The following is a 19037-nucleotide window of genomic DNA, read 5'->3' on the forward strand; positions in this document are numbered from 1 at the left end:
ACACTTGAATTCAGTGACTGTCTCAGTGGATTGTTAAAGTTTTAGCTTACAAGTGATGCAAACTAATATTAGTTTATCATGTTTGTTTGCTTGTACTGAAAAATGTTTCTTTAAACCATAATTCAAAAGCAACATTATAATTTGACATCATCAACATCATAAGATGTTAATTATTACTTTTGTCTATTTCAGCTTATCTCAGTGACAGCTGTTTATTTTGCTACTTTAATGGGAAAGTGAGTAAATTTGAGGCTGACTGTACATGACGCACCATATATATATATATATATATATATATATATATACACACACACACACACACACACACACACACACACACACACACATATATACATATATATATATATAAACATTTACATATGTTATGAGAACTCAAAAAGTAAAAGAAAGTTCCAACTCCTAGCCAATATTATTAAGTTCTCTGGATTAAAAGGATAGTGGTGTAAGATGTTTGTCTATTTTGTTTGGATACTTTGTTTTATCCATCAAGTTCATTTGTAGTTGTAGCTTGTAAATTGAAAGTTTTCTGGATACAAACACACAGGAACACAAGTATCAGTGACCCACAAACCAGAATTTAGACACTTCCAACTATTTTGTGTAATCTTTAAGTCTCTACTTGTTGCGCAATATCTCATTCAGAGCTAAGAGTAACTCAAAGTGCCTTTAGACTAAAAACAATTCAGCTGTTTTACAGGCAACAAAAATGTTAGATTTTCATATTTAAAAAAATGAAAATTTATTTCTACATTATAGATAAAAAGTAAACATACTAAAATAACAATTTTCAGGAAGTCTCATGAGGATCGGCTCACACATATATACATTTCATTTTACTTTTTGGCATCTAGAAAAAACTGATTTGCTCAAGAAAAGCACATAAAACTCAGCTCAGTCATTTTTCTTGATAGCCCTCCCCAAAAAACAAACAAACAAAAAAGCTAAACAAAACAAAAATCATTTATTAAGCATCAGGCTCTCCATACAAAACAGAATATATAAAGAAAAAGTCACTCTCATGCCTGGGAGTTCCACTATTGCTCCAAATGTAATTAGCTGAGGAAATGGCATAGATTAAAAAAATAACAATGAAGCAAACCTGATTGTTTCACACAACCACACACTCCCTTTGTCCTGTTCTGGCTTCATATACTATGCTGTAAAACAAAGTAAAAGATAGAATTACTAAAAGTGTTCTGGCCTACACCTGGGCTAAAAGCTACAAACATAAATAACAAAAAGCACATTTGTTTGGCTTTTATATTACACAGCTTCAAGAGTCCATCCAGTGTCCACTTTTCCATTGATTGTGAAGATGAGAAGAAAGCAACAACAATGACAACATTGATAAAGATGAATAGAAACAACAGCTCACTGTGCAGAAAGGAGTGAAAACAGTGGGTAAAAACTCCTGTGTGTGTGTTTGGTTGTCTCTCCGGAGCTCATTGGAAGCTCGCTCGCCCTTGTTGAAAAGCGTGTAACATAACATGTCGGTCTAAAGTCCCTCCTGTGGGGGTGCCATGTGCTGCTGCAAGGGTGAGAGTGCTGGCGGTCTGTTGTAGGCAGACAGAGGGGGGGTCTTTAGTCTCTCTCCTCACTGTAGGCAGGAACAGCTAGGCTGGGAAAAAGCCAGGAGGTTCATCTTGGTCAGGTCACCACCAGGTACCACAGACACAACACATTCTCTCTTTTTGTACACACACTCCCAACATCTCAATCAGCCAGACCCAGACACCCCTGCAGCTGATTAAGTGGTTCGTTCCTCCCCATCCGTTTCCAGCTTGGTCCTGCGCAGGTTGCTTTTCATCTTCACAAACTCAGGGGTGTTCTCCTGTTCCTCCTCGATCTTTTGCTGCTCCAGTTCAAGCTGCACGATGGAAAATACGGCAAACAACAAATCACATCATTGTGGTATGCTGTTCAAAGTAATTCATAAACTATATGATTCAAATACAGGGAAAAGTTATTTAAAAATAAAATGTCCTTAGCAGTAAGAGGGTTTTTTTAAACATCTGCTTGTACCTGCTCGAGTTTCTGTTGTCTTTTCATGAGTTCTATCTCCAGGTCGCTCCTCTTCTTGTGGGCTTCCTGCTCCTCCTTCTGAGCCTTGATAATTTGTTCCCTCTTCCTCTTCTCTAGAACCTTCTGCAGCTCAGGCTTGTTCTGAGGAGCCAGGCCCCTGCACAGATTCAATCATTAACACAGCATGTTACTGGAATAATGCTTAATGAACAACCCGAAGCACTGCAGGCTTATGACACTGCAGAAGTGTAGTGAATGAGAGAGTGGCTTACAAACTCATGCAAAACAGATAACCTCATTCTCGTTTGACATGCTCTGAGATATTCTGGATTAAATATGTCAGTCGTCTTTCAAGAGAGTTTTGATCAGAGATTGCCCCACATTTACAAATCTGCACACACGAGCACTGCAATGAAAAAGTGTTTAGTGCTCCTTGCATTTTCGCTAAACTATCTGGAAATACTTCCTGCACAGGGAAATGAGTGGGATTGTTACACAACTGCAAAAGGTTTGAATATTCAAAAGAGGATAGAGACATCTTAGTTAAAAGTGAGACATTCTTGCCAAGAGGAGCGAAGTTATGTAATACGCTGAAGCCCTCCAAATTACAAGATAAAGCGGTGGGGGCTGAAGATGAGACTGAAGTGCCGGGAGGGAGGGTTGTTGTGCGCTATTAATGACAAAAACTAATATACAGCAAAGTCGTAATTAAATAATTATAGCCACACTTAGAGCCATAGATGTGTGAATAAAAGAAAAAAGGTACAACTAGTAAAGGATAAGGTCCTACTTAGTTAAATATCCTCTGATCCTGTTCATCAATTCCACGATGAAAGCCTGCATCGTCACTGAAAACACAATGTTCCCACCTGTCTGCAGATCAGCATCAGCACTGCCTTGATTAAATGCATAATTAAATCCTGAACATTATGTAACGGGACTACGAATGTTCCAAGATGCAGTGGGAGTTCATTTACAACAAGACGCTACTTTACGTAGAGTCACCGCTGCAGTTAAATAGCCTGTTCTCATGTCGACTCTCATGAAAGCACTTAGCATGCTGAGGAAGAACAGAGGGCAACAGAAGTGACTGGATTTTGCAGCTTTTAAGCACCTCATGCAGACAGGGAGGATGCCAAGGTTACTGGAAGCAACACAACAGGCTATAAAGATTTTTGCACCACTGTCTGTATGGGGTGGGCAAGGGTTACATAATCACTGAACCTGCAATCCATTAAGTACACATGCTTCTATAGATTAGGCAGAATGTGTGCTCAGTATGCAACACTCTAGTATCTCCATCTCTTGTTGGTTAAATTTCTGAAATTCTTCCATATATGTTTGTGTGTGTGTATGTGTGTAGGAAGGGTCACTGGTGCTGACGGTGGCAAAGACGGAAAAAGGCCCTCAGCTGTAGTCGGTTTTGTAATCTTGATTGCATAACATGTTTTTTTTTTTTTTGTTGTTTTTTTTAACACAGCCATCTATCCATCCATCTACCCACCCACCACACCCCTCCCTTTCTCACTATCATCACTACAGCTAATCCACTATGCAGACGAGATTACAATACAAGCTAAAAGCCTAATCAAAACAAACTTACCCCCTTCCAAAGCCCCTACGTTTTTCTTTTATTCGGATACTTGACTCGTCTAGACAGCTAGAAATAATATTCTGCAACTGAAAGAAGAATTATCTTTGTACATTTATTCCACAGTGAATCTCGCTGTGGCATCTTTTCCATCATTCTTAAATGCTCTTCTTCTTCTTCTTCCATTATTACAAAAGCACCTCGCTCTTTGACCAGTTTAAAAGACAGAGCATGGCTGCTGTGACGGAACAGCTGTCAACAGCATGAATGTTTACTTAGCTATTTATAGTTCAGGCACAAAGCTGCCAGCACTGTATGGTGAGAGCTAAAACCAAACCGTGTGGAAAGGATGATCACATGCTATCTTGACACTCACACTAATGGTTGCTCACACGGTCTTAACCAACACAAAATCCTCTGCTTTAGGATCTTGTATTAATATCAGCAGTCAGGTCTATTTAGTGCAATCCAGCTACGTATGTGATGTTTACATAACCATTTTTTGACATGCTCTAATGCTTTTATATAATACTCCCAATGAAAGTTTGATATCTTAAGCTTTACATAATGATGCTGCTGGAGGGTAAAGATGCCCACTGAAGACAACCATGGTGACACACTGCAGAAGCACTGGTACAATTTGTGTGGATTCCAGTCCATTAAAAATGAAGCATCAGTATTTAATTCACCCAATATTTATTTCTTTAAACAAGGGACACTAAGTTAGCGTTAGAAGGGACATCATTGGTACGGTTTAGCCCGTTTTGAATAAGGAAACTTAGTCCTGTTATCATAAACAATGAGCTTTACAGCTCAATAAACAAACAGACTGTAAATCTGTTACCAGCTGCACATGAAGAAATGTGATTTACTACTTAATTACTGTCCACTCAGGCTTTGATCTCCAGTGTTGTTGCTGCGGTTTGCTTGCCAAAATATTGGGTTGCTAACTGTAAACGGACAATCTCTCTTCTTAAAAACGACCAAGATTTACCAGTTAAGGAAATGATAAAGAAAATAAAAGTAAGAAGAGACAGACAATAAGAACATTCATGTAGAAAGTGGATTAATCCAGCTCCTGACCTCTTCTGGTTCATGAGCAGCTCTCTGTGCAGGTCCTGGTGGTTACGTGAGTTCTTGACTGGGTTGATCAGCTTCTTGGGTTTGATGAGCTCATCGCAATCTCCCTCCAGGTAGTCTGGTTCCGCCATGACACTCCTCCCTGACAGCGACAGACCAGGGTCACACGGATCTGATTAGAGGGAGAAAACAAGAAAGCATTTCATTTAATGAAGTCTGGGACACGGCTTGTAGGACGTTGACTGGTCAGTTAAATCGGGATGAGTATTTGCATTTTGTCATTTGTACTGCAAGCCTTCTTGTCACAGTGCCTGCTGTGGAACAGTTGTTTTCACATTTGGACATTTATCTCAGTTCATATTGTATATTGAGAACAGAAATACTTCAGCAAAGAGACAATACAAACACAACAGGAATCAATGTTCAGTCAACTTCATCATTCTGTCTCATTTATTCAAATGTTGCAAGAAAACAGGTAAACATTACACTGGCCACAAGTCATCCTGACTTTTAACAGAATGGCATTCACCAACTTGTACCAGACAACCCCTGAAGCAAAGATATTTTGTTTATGTTGGTTTGCCTTTTTCTTTTTTTTTTTTTTCTTTTTTTTTTAAAATGGCAAACATTTAATTCCTCTAAATATGAGTCTTTACAAAACCTGGAATGAGCATCTGCCTGACTCTGACATGAGCTTTAGAATACTGATGAAGGGATGCAGCGCTGAAGTTACATAATTGTTCCACATGGAGTGGTGTGGAACATTTCATCCTCCTGTCAAATGCTATCAGAAACATATGCCAAGTAACAGAAATGAATCAGGACAGAACACAGATACAGTTTAATATCTCCTGATGCACTTTTTTATTAAAGTATTCCAGATGTTTCTTTAGCCACATTAATCCTAGAGGCTAACATAATTATTGTCCTACATGAAGGAAACCCATGACCTCCATTTGTGTGCAGATTTCCTCTGGTCAGTTTTGAGCACACCAACAGCTGGGTTCAAATAATTTGCATTTGGGACAGGGAAACTGAAAGTGTGATTTCACAGTTACGTTGCCAAACAGGGAGGGAAAATGCTCAAACTTTATCTGATCACTAACAAACATAGAAACAGTACGGAACCTACTCTATCAATCACAGAGTAGGTCACCACACTATAGAGATAAGAGGAAGCTACAGTTTGTCTGGATAATGAAAATGTTCCAGACCGGATCTAATCAGATGACACACATGCTCCATTTCAGAAACTAATACATTTTAAAAAGGGCAAATCGGAAGATCTAATCACATCTAAACAGATGTCTGAAACCAAATTTTCTCCCCCTTTTAAATGTGTATTAAAAGGCTGTCAAAGAGCTACGTTTTCCACTTTTACAAGGTTTTCAAAGCTAAAAACTGCAGCATGGATTAACTCACCCTGGAGATGAGGAAAGACGGGGTATCGGAACATTGTCGTCATCGCTGCTGCTTTGATTCAAAATCCGATTTTTCAGGAAAAGAATGAGAGCACGCTGTCCTGTTTGTCAGTGTGTTGCAGAGCCTGATGTAGGAGAGGTACTTTATCCTGCACAGCTGTCTGCTACTGAGCCGGCTGGAGTTCAGACTGTTTTATAGCCACACTTAAACACACAAATGCACACCAATGCACACACACACGCCCCTCTCTCTCTCTTGCTGCTATCTCCATCTACTCTGTCCCTCCCCTTTTCATAAACATCTAGCAGTTTATTTTCCCCTGCAAATAAAAAAAACATTCTTTACACACCCTGTGCTTTCGGAAACTTCATGGTATCTTTATTTACCAGTCCAATAACGCAGATTTGTGGAATAAATCATGCTTTGGAGAAACAGTTAAGCGGTCCAATAATGCACAGCATTAGCCGAATTTGTCCACTTCAACACTGCCTGCCTAAACATAACATTTCTATTTTCCCACAAACTGAAGAATGACTCAGATTTATGAACAATCATGTTGCACAGGCTGTGATTTTGAGGAGTTGCTTGGTTACAGGTCTCCTGTTTGGCTGAAGTGTGAGACTGAAAAGAGAGAAAAAAAAACAAAAAGAACAAAAAGATGTTCATATGTTTAAGCTGGCCAATCACCGTTGGTTGTACCAAAGATGCATTGCACTGCACGTGCTGGAAACGAGGGGGGGGGCGGGTGAGCGTGTTCGTACATTCACACATGAAAAAGGAACATTGCAGTGACTTTAAAACCCCAGTAGAGGTCAATGTTTTCACACTGCAGAAACTTAACCATGTCCGTTACATAATAAAGAAGCTGAAGATAAACATGATGTTACTGCAGAGAGCGCAGAACAAAGACTGGATGGCATCATATAATAAATATCTGTTACAAATAAAATATGCTGACAGATTACAAAAGTAATTCTGATAATGTTTTGTAGCTGCTTATGGTGGCTTTAGAGCTCGAAATAATTCCGACTAATCCCCATATTGGTGATCTTTCCTAAAATTCATGTGCCCATCACAAATTTTAGAATGTATTTTCAATAAACCAATTAAATCCTCATCTTCAGCACTCAGTTTCAAGGCTTTTACATTTGGAAACTTAAAACTTGATTGCAAAAAGCAGATATTACAGTTTAACTACCAGTAGGACCTGTGATAATACGAGGAATATGACAACAAATTCAACACATACTGACAGTGCAAGTGTGACATGGCAATGATGAGTAGAACAGTTAGTGATCTGGATCTGCCCCCAGGTGAGGTTTACTTTCCACTGTGGACTCTGTTGCTGCATAATGGCAGGGGTTGAGGAACTTAAGAGACTAGCAGTGTAGTCACACTGTATGTTCGTTTAACACATCTGCTCTTACTTCCTCTGTGCCCTGCAGTAGAAGGAAAGCCACATGGGGAGTTCAAAAGGGACCAGCACTCTCAAATTGGAGCACTGCTTAAAACCAGTCTTGTAACTAGTAGTTTTATGTTTTATATATTTTATTTATTTATCTATTTTTTTTGCTCTTTTAGTTTCCAATTTCTGAAATACAGGTAGCATGTGCAACTATCAGTTAAAGTTATAAACTTACAAATATCCAACATGTTCTAGAGGCAGTTATATAGAGGCAGCCATACTCTGTCGTATCCTGTGGGATTCAAAACTATCCAAATATGTAAAATAAAATATTGAATCTGTACACATTTTTGCATCCATTAGAAACACTCAAAGCATTTCAGTAAACTTGAGAATGGCACAGAGTTTGTTATTGTGGTTCCAGGGATCCCATTAAAGGTTTGTTTTTTGGTTTTGGACACACCCTTACTACACAGACAACAGGCAAACTACACACACTACACAAATGCACACAGAGATAACAAGCCTGCAAAAGACTCTTTCCAATTTCCACAAGATATGTTCCCGTTTTGGGATGATTGAAAATGCCAGGCCATTAAGGATAAAATGAGATGAAAGTTAAGACAGACAGACAGACAGACAGAAAGACAGAAAGAAAGACATGACAGTTTGGAAAAAAACAAAAGAGAAAGAAAGAAAGAAAAGTCTCACATAAGACACGAAGTGATATCTGAACACAGTTCCCCTTTGTTCATTTTACCATTTCTGGCGTCATAGTGACCAGTTTTTGTGAAATCTTGGGTGAAATGTCACATTTCTGTGCCAGCAATGCAATCAGTTGTGGGAAAAATATTGTCAACAGTGTCAGAAAGTGAAATGTCTCTTCAGATAAAATATTTTTAGAGCGCTACTATCTTGACTGTGGCTTGTCCCTCTTCTCAGTGTAGAAAAGTGAAATGCAAACATACATGGTGGTTTGGGTTTAGAAAAGGAAGTAAAATCAATGAATGTGTTTGCACTTTTGGCTGTGTGTGAAAGTGTACCCAGTGGTGGCAGGTTGCATTAGGGCTGATAGAATAGCTGATAGAGAGGTAGAGTGCATGCACTGTGCCAAGTGATTGCATCATCAGAAGCCAGCTCTGCTATATGAGCCACCTTACACACAGACATGCATTCATAATACAGACTGAATTCTCATTATTCTCCAAGTCATGATGGGGGTCTGCACTTGCCAAGTCGTCATTCAGACACACAACACTAAATGATACCAGATTACACCACATGTTTGACTCAGTACTTATAAAAACTATAATAAAGTTCTACAAAGCAAAGTCAGTAAAGTTATGAATCAACATTTGTAGCAAAAATGCACCAAATGCATGACGTTTGTGAATAAATCTGCTTATGATCTATCTGCAAGATACTAAAGTCTGGATTGGATTAATTGCTTTAAGTCACCAACATGCATGTTAAAACTTGATTTTTAGTTTTGTGTTAAGCTGAAAGACATTGTGTTAGCGGTGTCTTCCATTTAAACTGCTTCACTGGTATGTCTTATAATGAGACATGTAAAGTGCTAGTTGTTGACAGATCTTTTAAGCCATCGTGCCGATTCTCTTTAGCAGTTTCTTGACCAAAAACTTGCACTGAAAAATCTGGGAAGGTGGCACTTTTCCATTATATTGCAACATCTAAACAGATATCCCAGATACCCAGTCAATGATCAAATCAGCAACTAAGTCTATACGTGCAGAAGTGATTTGTTCTCAGACCGTACTGCTTGCTGGTTAGTTTTAAAAGTTTGGTGTTGGTCTGAGAAACATAATACCCTACCATTAGAAGATCCACAATAAATCTCATAAGATGACACAGAATGGTGCAACTGTAAAAACAAGTAAATGATCGTAGCTCTACTGGCAGAATACTGGTTACAGTATTGAAATTAAAAGATACTACACAGATTTATCATTTTTCTTTCACAGCCTTTATCTCCAAACCCATCAATATCCCCTGAGAACATGGTGTACCAAACTCAACAAGTCAAAGTGATTTTTCTTTTTTTTGTCACCACAAAGTGCTTATACGTGCTAGGAGGTGCTCATAAAGCAGTAAAGCATTGTTAAACAGTGGATTTAGTATAAATTGATGACTAAACTACGAAGTATTGCACAAAAACTACGCGTTCATATGAATGTATATGCCAACTTTATAAACAAAATCCAACCATTAAAATGTACCTTGCTGCTCTTACGGGCCAACGCAGATGAAAGACAGGCTTAGAGGAGAGAACTTACAGTAAATTGGCTGGACAATAAAAGCCAGTGGAGACAACTAGAAAGACAAATTATATAAGTGGAACATTACAGACAGCGAGGAAAAAAATGAGGGGATACATCTCTGTTAGGATCATTGTCCAGATGCACTAACTGGGGCAAAACAAAACAACCTAAATACTTAATAATGATACGGTTTAGCCCTTTATAAATCTGAAATGGCTATCTTCCTGCTGCTGCCTTTAAGAGTAGAGAAAATGAAGTGAAGCAAAGCAGCTGCAGCCTCCTCCAACATCTGACCTCACAGCTCTTCTCCAAAATATGGGTAGAAGCCGAACAGACCATAGATCTGCACAGGGTGGGGCCGGCCAGTCACCTGTCATTGGTTATGAACATATGGCAGACCACACCCACTCCATCATCTGTGACGATTTATTTTCCATGGATCAGGTTTTTCCAAATAAGGCCTGATCAACATTTTCTCATGTTACGATCAAAGATGATAAAAGACATATCTTATGAAAATAATGAATCTTGAATTCTGAAAGAAAAGAGAAAAGATCTCTTCTTTGTCACTCTTACTGGGGATCTTTAAAGAAGCTTTAGGAAGCTTTAAAATAATATGAATGATAAAAAAAACACAGTGAGTTGGTTCAAAGTAAGATACAGATGTGGACATGGCCAGAGGAGAGAGGGAGGAAAAAAAAAGTGAAACCTACATTATCTTCACTAGTTTACTCAGTCTTGCGCGTTCTCTTGTTGTTTTCTCTCCTTCTAGGCCAGATCCTGTCTATTCCACTCACAGATGGGAGGTCCACCCCTCAAGGGAAATTGCATCATCAATACCCCTGAAGCAACCCCCACACCCCACTCTTTCCCACTCTGTGTCATACTCGCATATACTTTCCTCCCTTGCTGTGTGTTACAAGCTGGACAGATCCGGCTGTGCATCTCTTAGCCTTTCTGTTAATGAAGCGGCCATTGAGCCATGAATAGGAGAGACCCTAATTAAAGCACTTAGACAGGCTTTTAATTGACAGTTTAGGGGGTAACGGAGAAGGAAGTGCAGGAGTGTGTGTTTGAGACTGAGACAGACGAAAATAGTGAAAGAGACTCAGATTTTAGGACCAAGCAGTAACAATACATACATGCTCATTTACAAGCCTACCCCGAGACAACACATAAATCATGGCGGGAAGCACACTCACTCTACAGCAGATATAATCACATTAAGGTGTACATTTCATGTATCTAGCATAGTTTGTGTCTTTTGGGTGGTACTAAAATAGTATAACTACAAAAAAAAATAAATAAATAAAATGAATGTGCATGTGAAAGAAAAAAAGCTGATATGATCAAACATGCAAAGCCAAAGTACACGTTTGTTAGAATGCAACGCAAAGGCTAAAAGTCATACTTGCAATACTCACAGTTCGCCTTCTATGTGTCTCAGTTTTGCAGTTAATACCATTTAACAGAAGTGAACTGTAGAGGAAAATGTATGAGGGCATCATTAGAGTATTTAGCTGAAAAGGGAGACTGAGACAGAAGCAAAAACAGTCAGCAGGGAGAAAGAAAGGTCTCCTCAAAAGTATGTTGGAATTTGGGGGTTGAGATCTGTTTTGCATTTCCTGCCATAGAGTGGGGGTATGCAGCATTGGAGAACGGGAGCTGGGGAGTTCTGCAGGCCTCATCATGTACTGACCTCTGAAAGCACCCACTCTGCTCCCACAATGCAATGATGTCGCCAGGGAGATGGGGGGGTATAGGAATTTACAGTCTGGGTTTTAGGGTTCATAAAGCACAGATGTGCAATCATGCATCAACACCCACACAAGAAAAGGATAAATTGCATCACATGACAGCATGAGGTTCGGGCTGTGTGTAGTATGCATCTGTCTGCAGTGTGTATTGTGGATTCATAGACTTATGACACCCACCACATTAATGCCTGCTGGTTAGGAATGTTCAGTCAAGGCATCTGGGATACTCGGACTCATATCGCTGGCAACCTCATGCTTACTGTAAATTGTTTCTAACTCCACATCCAGATGAAATATTTTCTGTTGGACCTGGACTGAGATCTTTCCGTCAGTAGATTGATTGCTTTTGGCTCACTGCAGATAAACTGGTGTTGGTGTAAACACACCAGATTTCGCCAGCATCATCGAAAGTCTCCCTCCCATGTCCCACCATGAAGTTGGACTACATTCTCCATCACAATCTGCTTTTCTATTTCATGACAGCTGTATGCATTTGCAAAAAGAATATATTTTAAGAATTAGGAGCCTTATTTATGAAAATAACTTTTGGTTAAGTCCATACTTCATCCAGCCGACTTGTATGTTATATACACAACTGTGCTCTTCCCAGTCTGCAGTGAATTCGCTCAATATACTATATCAAGTGGAATTAAAGACAAGATGCATAAAGCTAAATTATGTTATCTAGATGTGCCTGATATTATCAGCATACTGTTACTATTGGCTGATATCTGCATTAAAATTCAATATTGAAAAGTGTGTTTTTTTTGGTTTTTTTTTTAACATTTTTTAAATTGACAGATTTTATACAACATGCACATATTTTATATCAAACTCTTCAGTAATATCTCCTCTAACTCAAAATGACAAAATATAAGTGATTGCCTGTATAGTTTTCTAGATATTTTATGTTTGTTTGGTAGAACTCGTTCCAAAAATATCTGTATCGGTTGATATCGGTATTCGAAATTAAAAGTTAAACAAAAATCGGTATATCAGATATCTGTTAAAGAACAATATCAAACATCCCTAGCATTATCCAATCTGTTAGAGGTTAGTTTGTTTCTTTTTTTTAAAATCTCAGGCAAAGCTTTGACTTTCAGCCACATCTCGTGTACAGCACCAGCGACACTGGATTTGTTTGCAAACTAATAAAATTCATGTCAAGACAATTACAAACCAGGTGCTGTCGATTTATGATTTGACATTTATAAACGAGTGGGCAAGTTTCTAATGGGAGCCTGCTTCAACATGCGTTTGCTGTATGTGTGGCAGACATTATGCAGACATACTGTATGTACTGTGAGAAATGATCCTCAGACCAATTGTCGTTGCACAAACTTTTATAAAGAAGCCTCCAAGACTTTAAATAACAACTGAAAATGAAGAAGCGATAAATGGAAGTTTTAACTTTCTCCTTCCACAAAGTTCTTTGTTGCATTTTACACAATGCAATTTAAGACAGGAGGCCAAAATACAGGAACTATAACAACTCTATCTTTCATATCTACGGTGTGATCCCCGTAAGCAGGTTCCTGTTCCCTATTTTCAAGTGTGAACAAATGCCACTTAATTTGGCAATACCTTATTTAACTTTACAGGTCTGGTTACAATGGCAGCATTGTAACCTTCCTTTGAAAATAGTCACCCCTTGTGACTGAGAGTTTTCTTCTCTCTAGCTGTTACTTTCCATGCATCTTTCAGCACTTGTAGACCCACTTCTGAAGCATTTAGTACAATTTGACTAAAAGTACAGTAGTTCTTAAGAGTTGGACTAAGTATCCAAAGTTATCAGCAATTGCATCCAAATGCAAATAAGCTAGAATGGTTTTTGTGAAAATGACAAAAGCAAGTGGCGTGTGTTTTTTATTCAAATGTTTCTGGGGAAAAAAAAGAAAAAGAAAAATCAAGTAAACAAACAAACCTGGTTTAAGTTTAACTGTTGACTCTTGCTTTCAAGTGAAACATGTCGGTCTTGACAGTTTGCGTTCAGCACGGACTATGGTAATATGACGGCTCGTGCACAGACTTGCTGCCACACTGCATGAGCCCCAGGGTCAGGCAGATTACAGAATGAATGGAATGGACTGAAAAGGCACAGACACCACTCTGAGTCACACTGTAGGAATGTGATGAAATGGCACAGTGATTATTGCTGTGGGCACACAACAGCGAGTATCGACACGCGCATACAGACGACCAAACTTCTATATCCAAATACTGACAAATCAGAATAAGAAATATTTGAATAATTCTTTGTGCAGGTGTGGTTTCGTTGCTAAAATCAAAGTTATGACTCAAACAGATGTTCTCAGAAATTAAAGAGGGTATATAGTTGAGGACACACACACACCTGTCTGTTAAACACAAAAGGCTGCTCTATACTCTTTCACAGATGGCCCTGACACATGCTCCTTTATGTATATGTATAGACCCCATGAGAACAGGTGGAATGAGACTGGGGACCAAAGAGGACAACAAATGCACAAGATCGACACACTTATGACAGACACAGGCACACCCATAAAGACTAATTATTCAGAGGGCACATGCACATGTCATATAAACATGTGCCCATATACAGCACATTTCTCATTAATCTTGTGAAAGCAGCTTCAAAGTACAGTATGGCTGGTGAATGGTGTATAATCTGTCTGGCTTCGCAGCATGAAGTGTCATCTAGCCATAAATGAAGAGTCTTTGTTATGGCTGTGCTGTCTGTTCCAGCTCCAGATTCAAAGCTTTGTGCCGAACTGCTGTTTTTCTCCTCATGGATCAGAGTCACGCCCCTCCCCACCATCTATTGGCTGAGACCAGCTGGGACCTCAAAGCTCATTGGCTGTGGGGCACACCAGGGAGCATTTGGGAGGTTCTCCTTTGTTTACATGCCAGCAGAGAAAACCCCAATAACAAGTGTTACCTTGAGCAACCAGACAATCCTCACTTAGCCAGACAGACACATATGGATGGAAACACACACATACAGTGAAATAACAAAAGGGCCAAAAACCAGCCAAATAAAGAGGCTTAATCTGGCTCTGTGCTTGACCAAATTCAACAATGATGGCACATAAATGCATACTTCTGGTCTAAACACAAGAAATCTGTGGTTTCACTGTCTGATTAAACTTTTTAAAGTCATTCCTGGCATAAATGCTGGAAATCACATAAGCCTTAAACTCAAACACTAAGAAGGGGGCTTGTTTTTCTCAGGGTGCATGTGCATGTTCGCGTTTGCAATAAGACAGGATCATATATCTTGATTTTGGCTTACAAGCATCTTAATCCAATACATGCTGCTCTTACTCCTGATCTTCCCCTGCTTCAACCTAACAAGCCACAAGGAGGAAAGCATTTAGATCCTGCCTGTGGGTATTTGTGCCATCCATTCTACAAGATGCAAAGTGGCCAACGCAGTAATGGTGCTTTATTGTGATTGAACGTCTGACATATCAGGAGGAAAATCAATGGAATTCTTTGGGAAGCTCAGCCTCTTAAGGTGTGTGTCTATGTTTCTGCTTTAGTCTGTGGCATGCATACTGAGTATTCTTTATAAGTTAATCAACATAAAGCCCTGACTCTGCCTGAACAAGCCCCTGCATGTCTGCATTCTATATGAATTGATCTCCCATAAAAGAGTGTATACACACATAAGGTAAAGCAGCTATTCTTATTAGGACATTGGGTTGACTTCTGTTCATGGTGGGCACTCAAACCCTAATCCTAATCTTACCTCATCTCACATTTTAAACCTGATCCCCATCAGTACCTCAGAAATTAGATTCCTCCTTATTATTAGGAGTAGAATTTGTTCCCCTTAAAGATTTCAGCACCCAAAGTTATTGGCTGATTATGCCAGAAAAAGGTCCCATCAAGGTAACAAAAAACAAAGAAAACACCCTTGTTAGTCCTCTACTAAGACACCCAGCCCTGGATCGTGATTTAATCTGAAACCATGGCAACATATCTACACTGCATTGTAAACAGATCCTTTGTCCTGTTGCAGAATTCAGTGATTGCATCACTCATGTTGGCATTGCATCATGACATTTCATTCAGCCAGCATACGAAGAGCGGCACAAGGATAACTTATGTCTGTGAGAAACAGGCTACGGAATATCGAAATGCAAGGCAACTCACTCAGCAGCATCAATCTAGATTTTAAGAAGTACATATTAAGCTGAAATCTCGCTTTATTGCACATAATGACACAAGGGAGGGACATGCATTGTCGCCTTGGCTAAATTTGTTTATGCTTGAAGAACAGTTTTAGCCTTGAAATAGTGTATTTTTTTCAGGAAGTAGTAATGCTGAATTTAATTTACTTTGACCACTTAATACATAAGTGTTTAAAAGTACCCTCACACTTGTTAAATCAAACTGAGCACTTCCTAAAAAAAAAAAAAAGAAAAAAAAGAAAAGCTGATACCTTCAGTCAGCAAGTAGGAAAAAGTGTTATATCATCACAGTGTGAAATTAAAAGCAATACTCAGCCTTGTGATAACAGTTTCTTAGAACAGAAAAAAGAAACAAATCTTCCTCTTCAAAGTCTCCCAAGAGGCTAAAACTAGTCAAACCTAAGAGTTGTTTGGCGGAACCACATTGCAAACATATGAAGACATTGTTTTTTTTGTTTTTTTAATACGAGCGAAACATTTAAAACATTTGCTACAACTTAGTATGCGACTTCCACCATTTGAATGTCCCTAAACAAACAGTATAGAGCCTGTTCCTGTACAGTAACACAGCGTTGCGTGAGGTGTGGGTCTTAAGCATCAGAGTATTCTGCTGAGCAATGAAGATTTTGTGCCCACAGACAAACCAGCCAGGCTGTGGAAGATAACAATGTCAACACCAGTCTATGGTCAACACACATGTGGGTGCTGCCTATACCCCTCTTAGACACACATCTATTCCTGACCTAAATACCTTGATTTCCTTGTGGTCAGTTTGACTTCTCAACATGGGCTCTGATCCTATAATGATACATCAGAGAAACGCACCAGAACCACTAATGAACACTTGCCTTACAGAATGGAAACAAAGATAATTCATTCACATATTTGAATTCCTTTTAGTGCTGTAATAATGGAGCAGACAGCAATTCAGTTAAAACACCCACCACACTGACAGCATCAGCCCTTACGGGAAACAGAGGACAGGCTCAGAGAAACAAGAGAGAGAAGAAGGAAGGAGGGGGTTCAAAGATCAAAAAACAGATGTAAATCGTTTAGCTAACTCTCCTCCAAATGACTAACACATGTGAGAGAAATTTCCCCTCCTTATACACACACACACCACTTTAACACTCTTAAAATCTGTGCACCTATTCATTTATACCACCTGCCTTCATCGCCTTTCCTCACCCAATGTCCCAGATTTCAACTTCTCCACCTTATGATTGCTCACATGTGGGCTAGTCTGCACCTTTTTCAGCCTCCACCCAGAAAAAACACACAGACGGACTCCAGTTTTGCCCTGTTTGCTTACTGTTTGACAGAAAGCATAATGTGCCATGAAAAGGATATTTCATAACTTTAAAACTTGCATACCTGTGGCAACTAAACAAAAAACAAACAAAGAAAGGAAAATAAACACCTCTTCACATGACAGCTGGTCAGTCCACCCCATGACAACACATGGTAGTTTGTCATCTCTGACTGAAGCCATGTGCTCTGACACAGAGGGCTGTAGTCATTGCTGTTCTATTACACACTATCTGACTCACTAAATGAACTCCGATACATGTCATGAAGAAAATATCTCCTTTTTTTGCCTCAAAAACATCCAGATAAAGACTGCTTTGATACTTCTTGGTTGCTTTAGCACATAAGAGGCGTGAATGACAGATTGCAAAAGACTTCTAAGACTAATGTGACTTAAGGATGTTAAATATTACGACTTCAATTCATTTTATTAGCCTATATATATTCAGGTTTCCTAATATTAGGCAAGTTAACTCCATCCCGTCTCATCTGGATCCCACAAACCCTCATGCTTTCCTCCAGTTTCTGTTATTTTCATTAAAAATCAACAGCTTTGAGTGTTATCAAGCTGCTGTGGGGAGAATGTAACTGCTGTCTGTACGTGCTGAACAACGTCAACGTGTTTGTTCTCCACTGTCCCGTCTCTACAGTCATGCGCTGCAACAAAAGGAGACAATGAACCAAGAGTTTGTGTTTTGCAATCTCATTCCTCCTCTCCCTCCTGTCCAGTCTTTTTCACTTTCCAGCTTTTAAAGCCCCCACAAACCGCGCTGCTTCTGCCGTCTGGGTGGGACAGACAGCTTAAAACGTGCGGCTTTTGTTGGTGCGCTTGTGAAACAAACCCACTCGAAAAATGCTAGAGCTCCAGACACGCGCGCACACATGCACGGACATATACACTTACCTCAAAGGGGAACCCGACGCGACTTCTCCAACTCGACTTATTCAATATTTAAAATGACAAAGTGGTTCAGGCCACATCGGTGCGTCCCAGGATCACTTCTTGACGCTGAAGCGTGTGCAAGTCCTTCCCCAAACTGTTCAGTCGATCGGACGCGCGCACACACGTACACTCAGTCAGGACCCATAGAAAATGTAAATTTTAAAGTGGGAGGGAGGGTTTAAATGACGCAACAATCTGGCTCCTCCTGCCTATTCTCTTTCTTTATATGCTCCCCGGAGAAGATGAGAGGGGGGGACCCCTCTGGAGCTCAGGGCGGGGCGTAGTTGGAGCGCGCGCACACCCTAAAACACGCACCCACAGCTGAGTACTATTTTACATTTGAGCATTTTTACTACAGCGTGTTCTAAAACGTGTTGAGAGGTATCAAATGTATTTTATGAATCCTATGACATGAATCTCATACTATTTCCTCTTAAAGCTGCGTTGAGTGTTTTTCCTGAAAACAGTGTAGTCATGAAAAAGTAGTTGTGACCAACACACACACATTATCACATGACTTCTTGACTAAAGGGTGATTTCAAACGTCTCAACAACTTGTTTTGTTTTATTGCTGCTGACTTTATTGTTTAGGTTCACGTTAAATAAGTGCATTTTAAGCCCCTCCAGGCTGCTGTTTTCATAAATCTCAGATAAACCCATCAGTCGTTGCCTGCAGACCAAAGATAGGGTGAGGTACCTGGTGATCATAATAGGACTGGTGGAGAGTAAAACAGATAAGGGGATTTAAACATTGTGTTTGTGTCTTGTTACTCTGAACCCACCCTGAACAGATACCTAATTAAAAAAAACAAAGTATTTCTGAAAACCAAACCTTTCAATTTTCAGATACTTTTTTTTTTTTTTTTTTTACCCCAAACAAGCACACATTTAACTGTGGAATGCAGAAGCATTTTATTAAAATAAAATAAAATAAAATAAATATGTTCAAGTCGGTTCCTTACTGCCTGATGATAAATAGTTTTTATTATGATGTCCTGGGAGCATCTTTGGCAGCACTAAATTTATATAGT

General features: G+C 39.4%; 1 protein-coding gene across 2 annotated transcripts; it reads right to left on the reverse strand.

Annotated features, from left to right (window-relative positions):
- Positions 1–1067: 1067 nt before the first annotated feature.
- fam107b (family with sequence similarity 107 member B) lies at positions 1068–18134 on the reverse strand. 2 transcript variants are annotated; one of them, XM_079260543.1, is made up of 4 exons: positions 17968–18134; positions 4718–4886; positions 2044–2200; positions 1068–1888 (listed from the first exon to the last, which is right to left on the reverse strand). In XM_079260543.1, the coding sequence occupies exons 2-4, from the start codon at positions 4843–4845 to the stop codon at positions 1769–1771; spliced, it is 405 nt and encodes a 134-aa protein (XP_079116669.1). In that variant the 5' UTR covers positions 4846–4886; positions 17968–18134; the 3' UTR covers positions 1068–1768. The 2 variants fall into 2 exon arrangements, with proteins under 2 accessions (XP_079116669.1, XP_079116668.1); XM_079260542.1 differs by lacking the exon at positions 17968–18134 and adding an exon at positions 6137–6261.
- Between the last annotated feature and the right edge of the window lie 903 nt (positions 18135–19037).

Source organism: Telmatherina bonti (genome assembly GCF_933228915.1).
Source record: "Telmatherina bonti genome assembly, chromosome: 2".
Lineage (NCBI taxonomy): Eukaryota > Metazoa > Chordata > Actinopteri > Atheriniformes > Telmatherinidae > Telmatherina > Telmatherina bonti.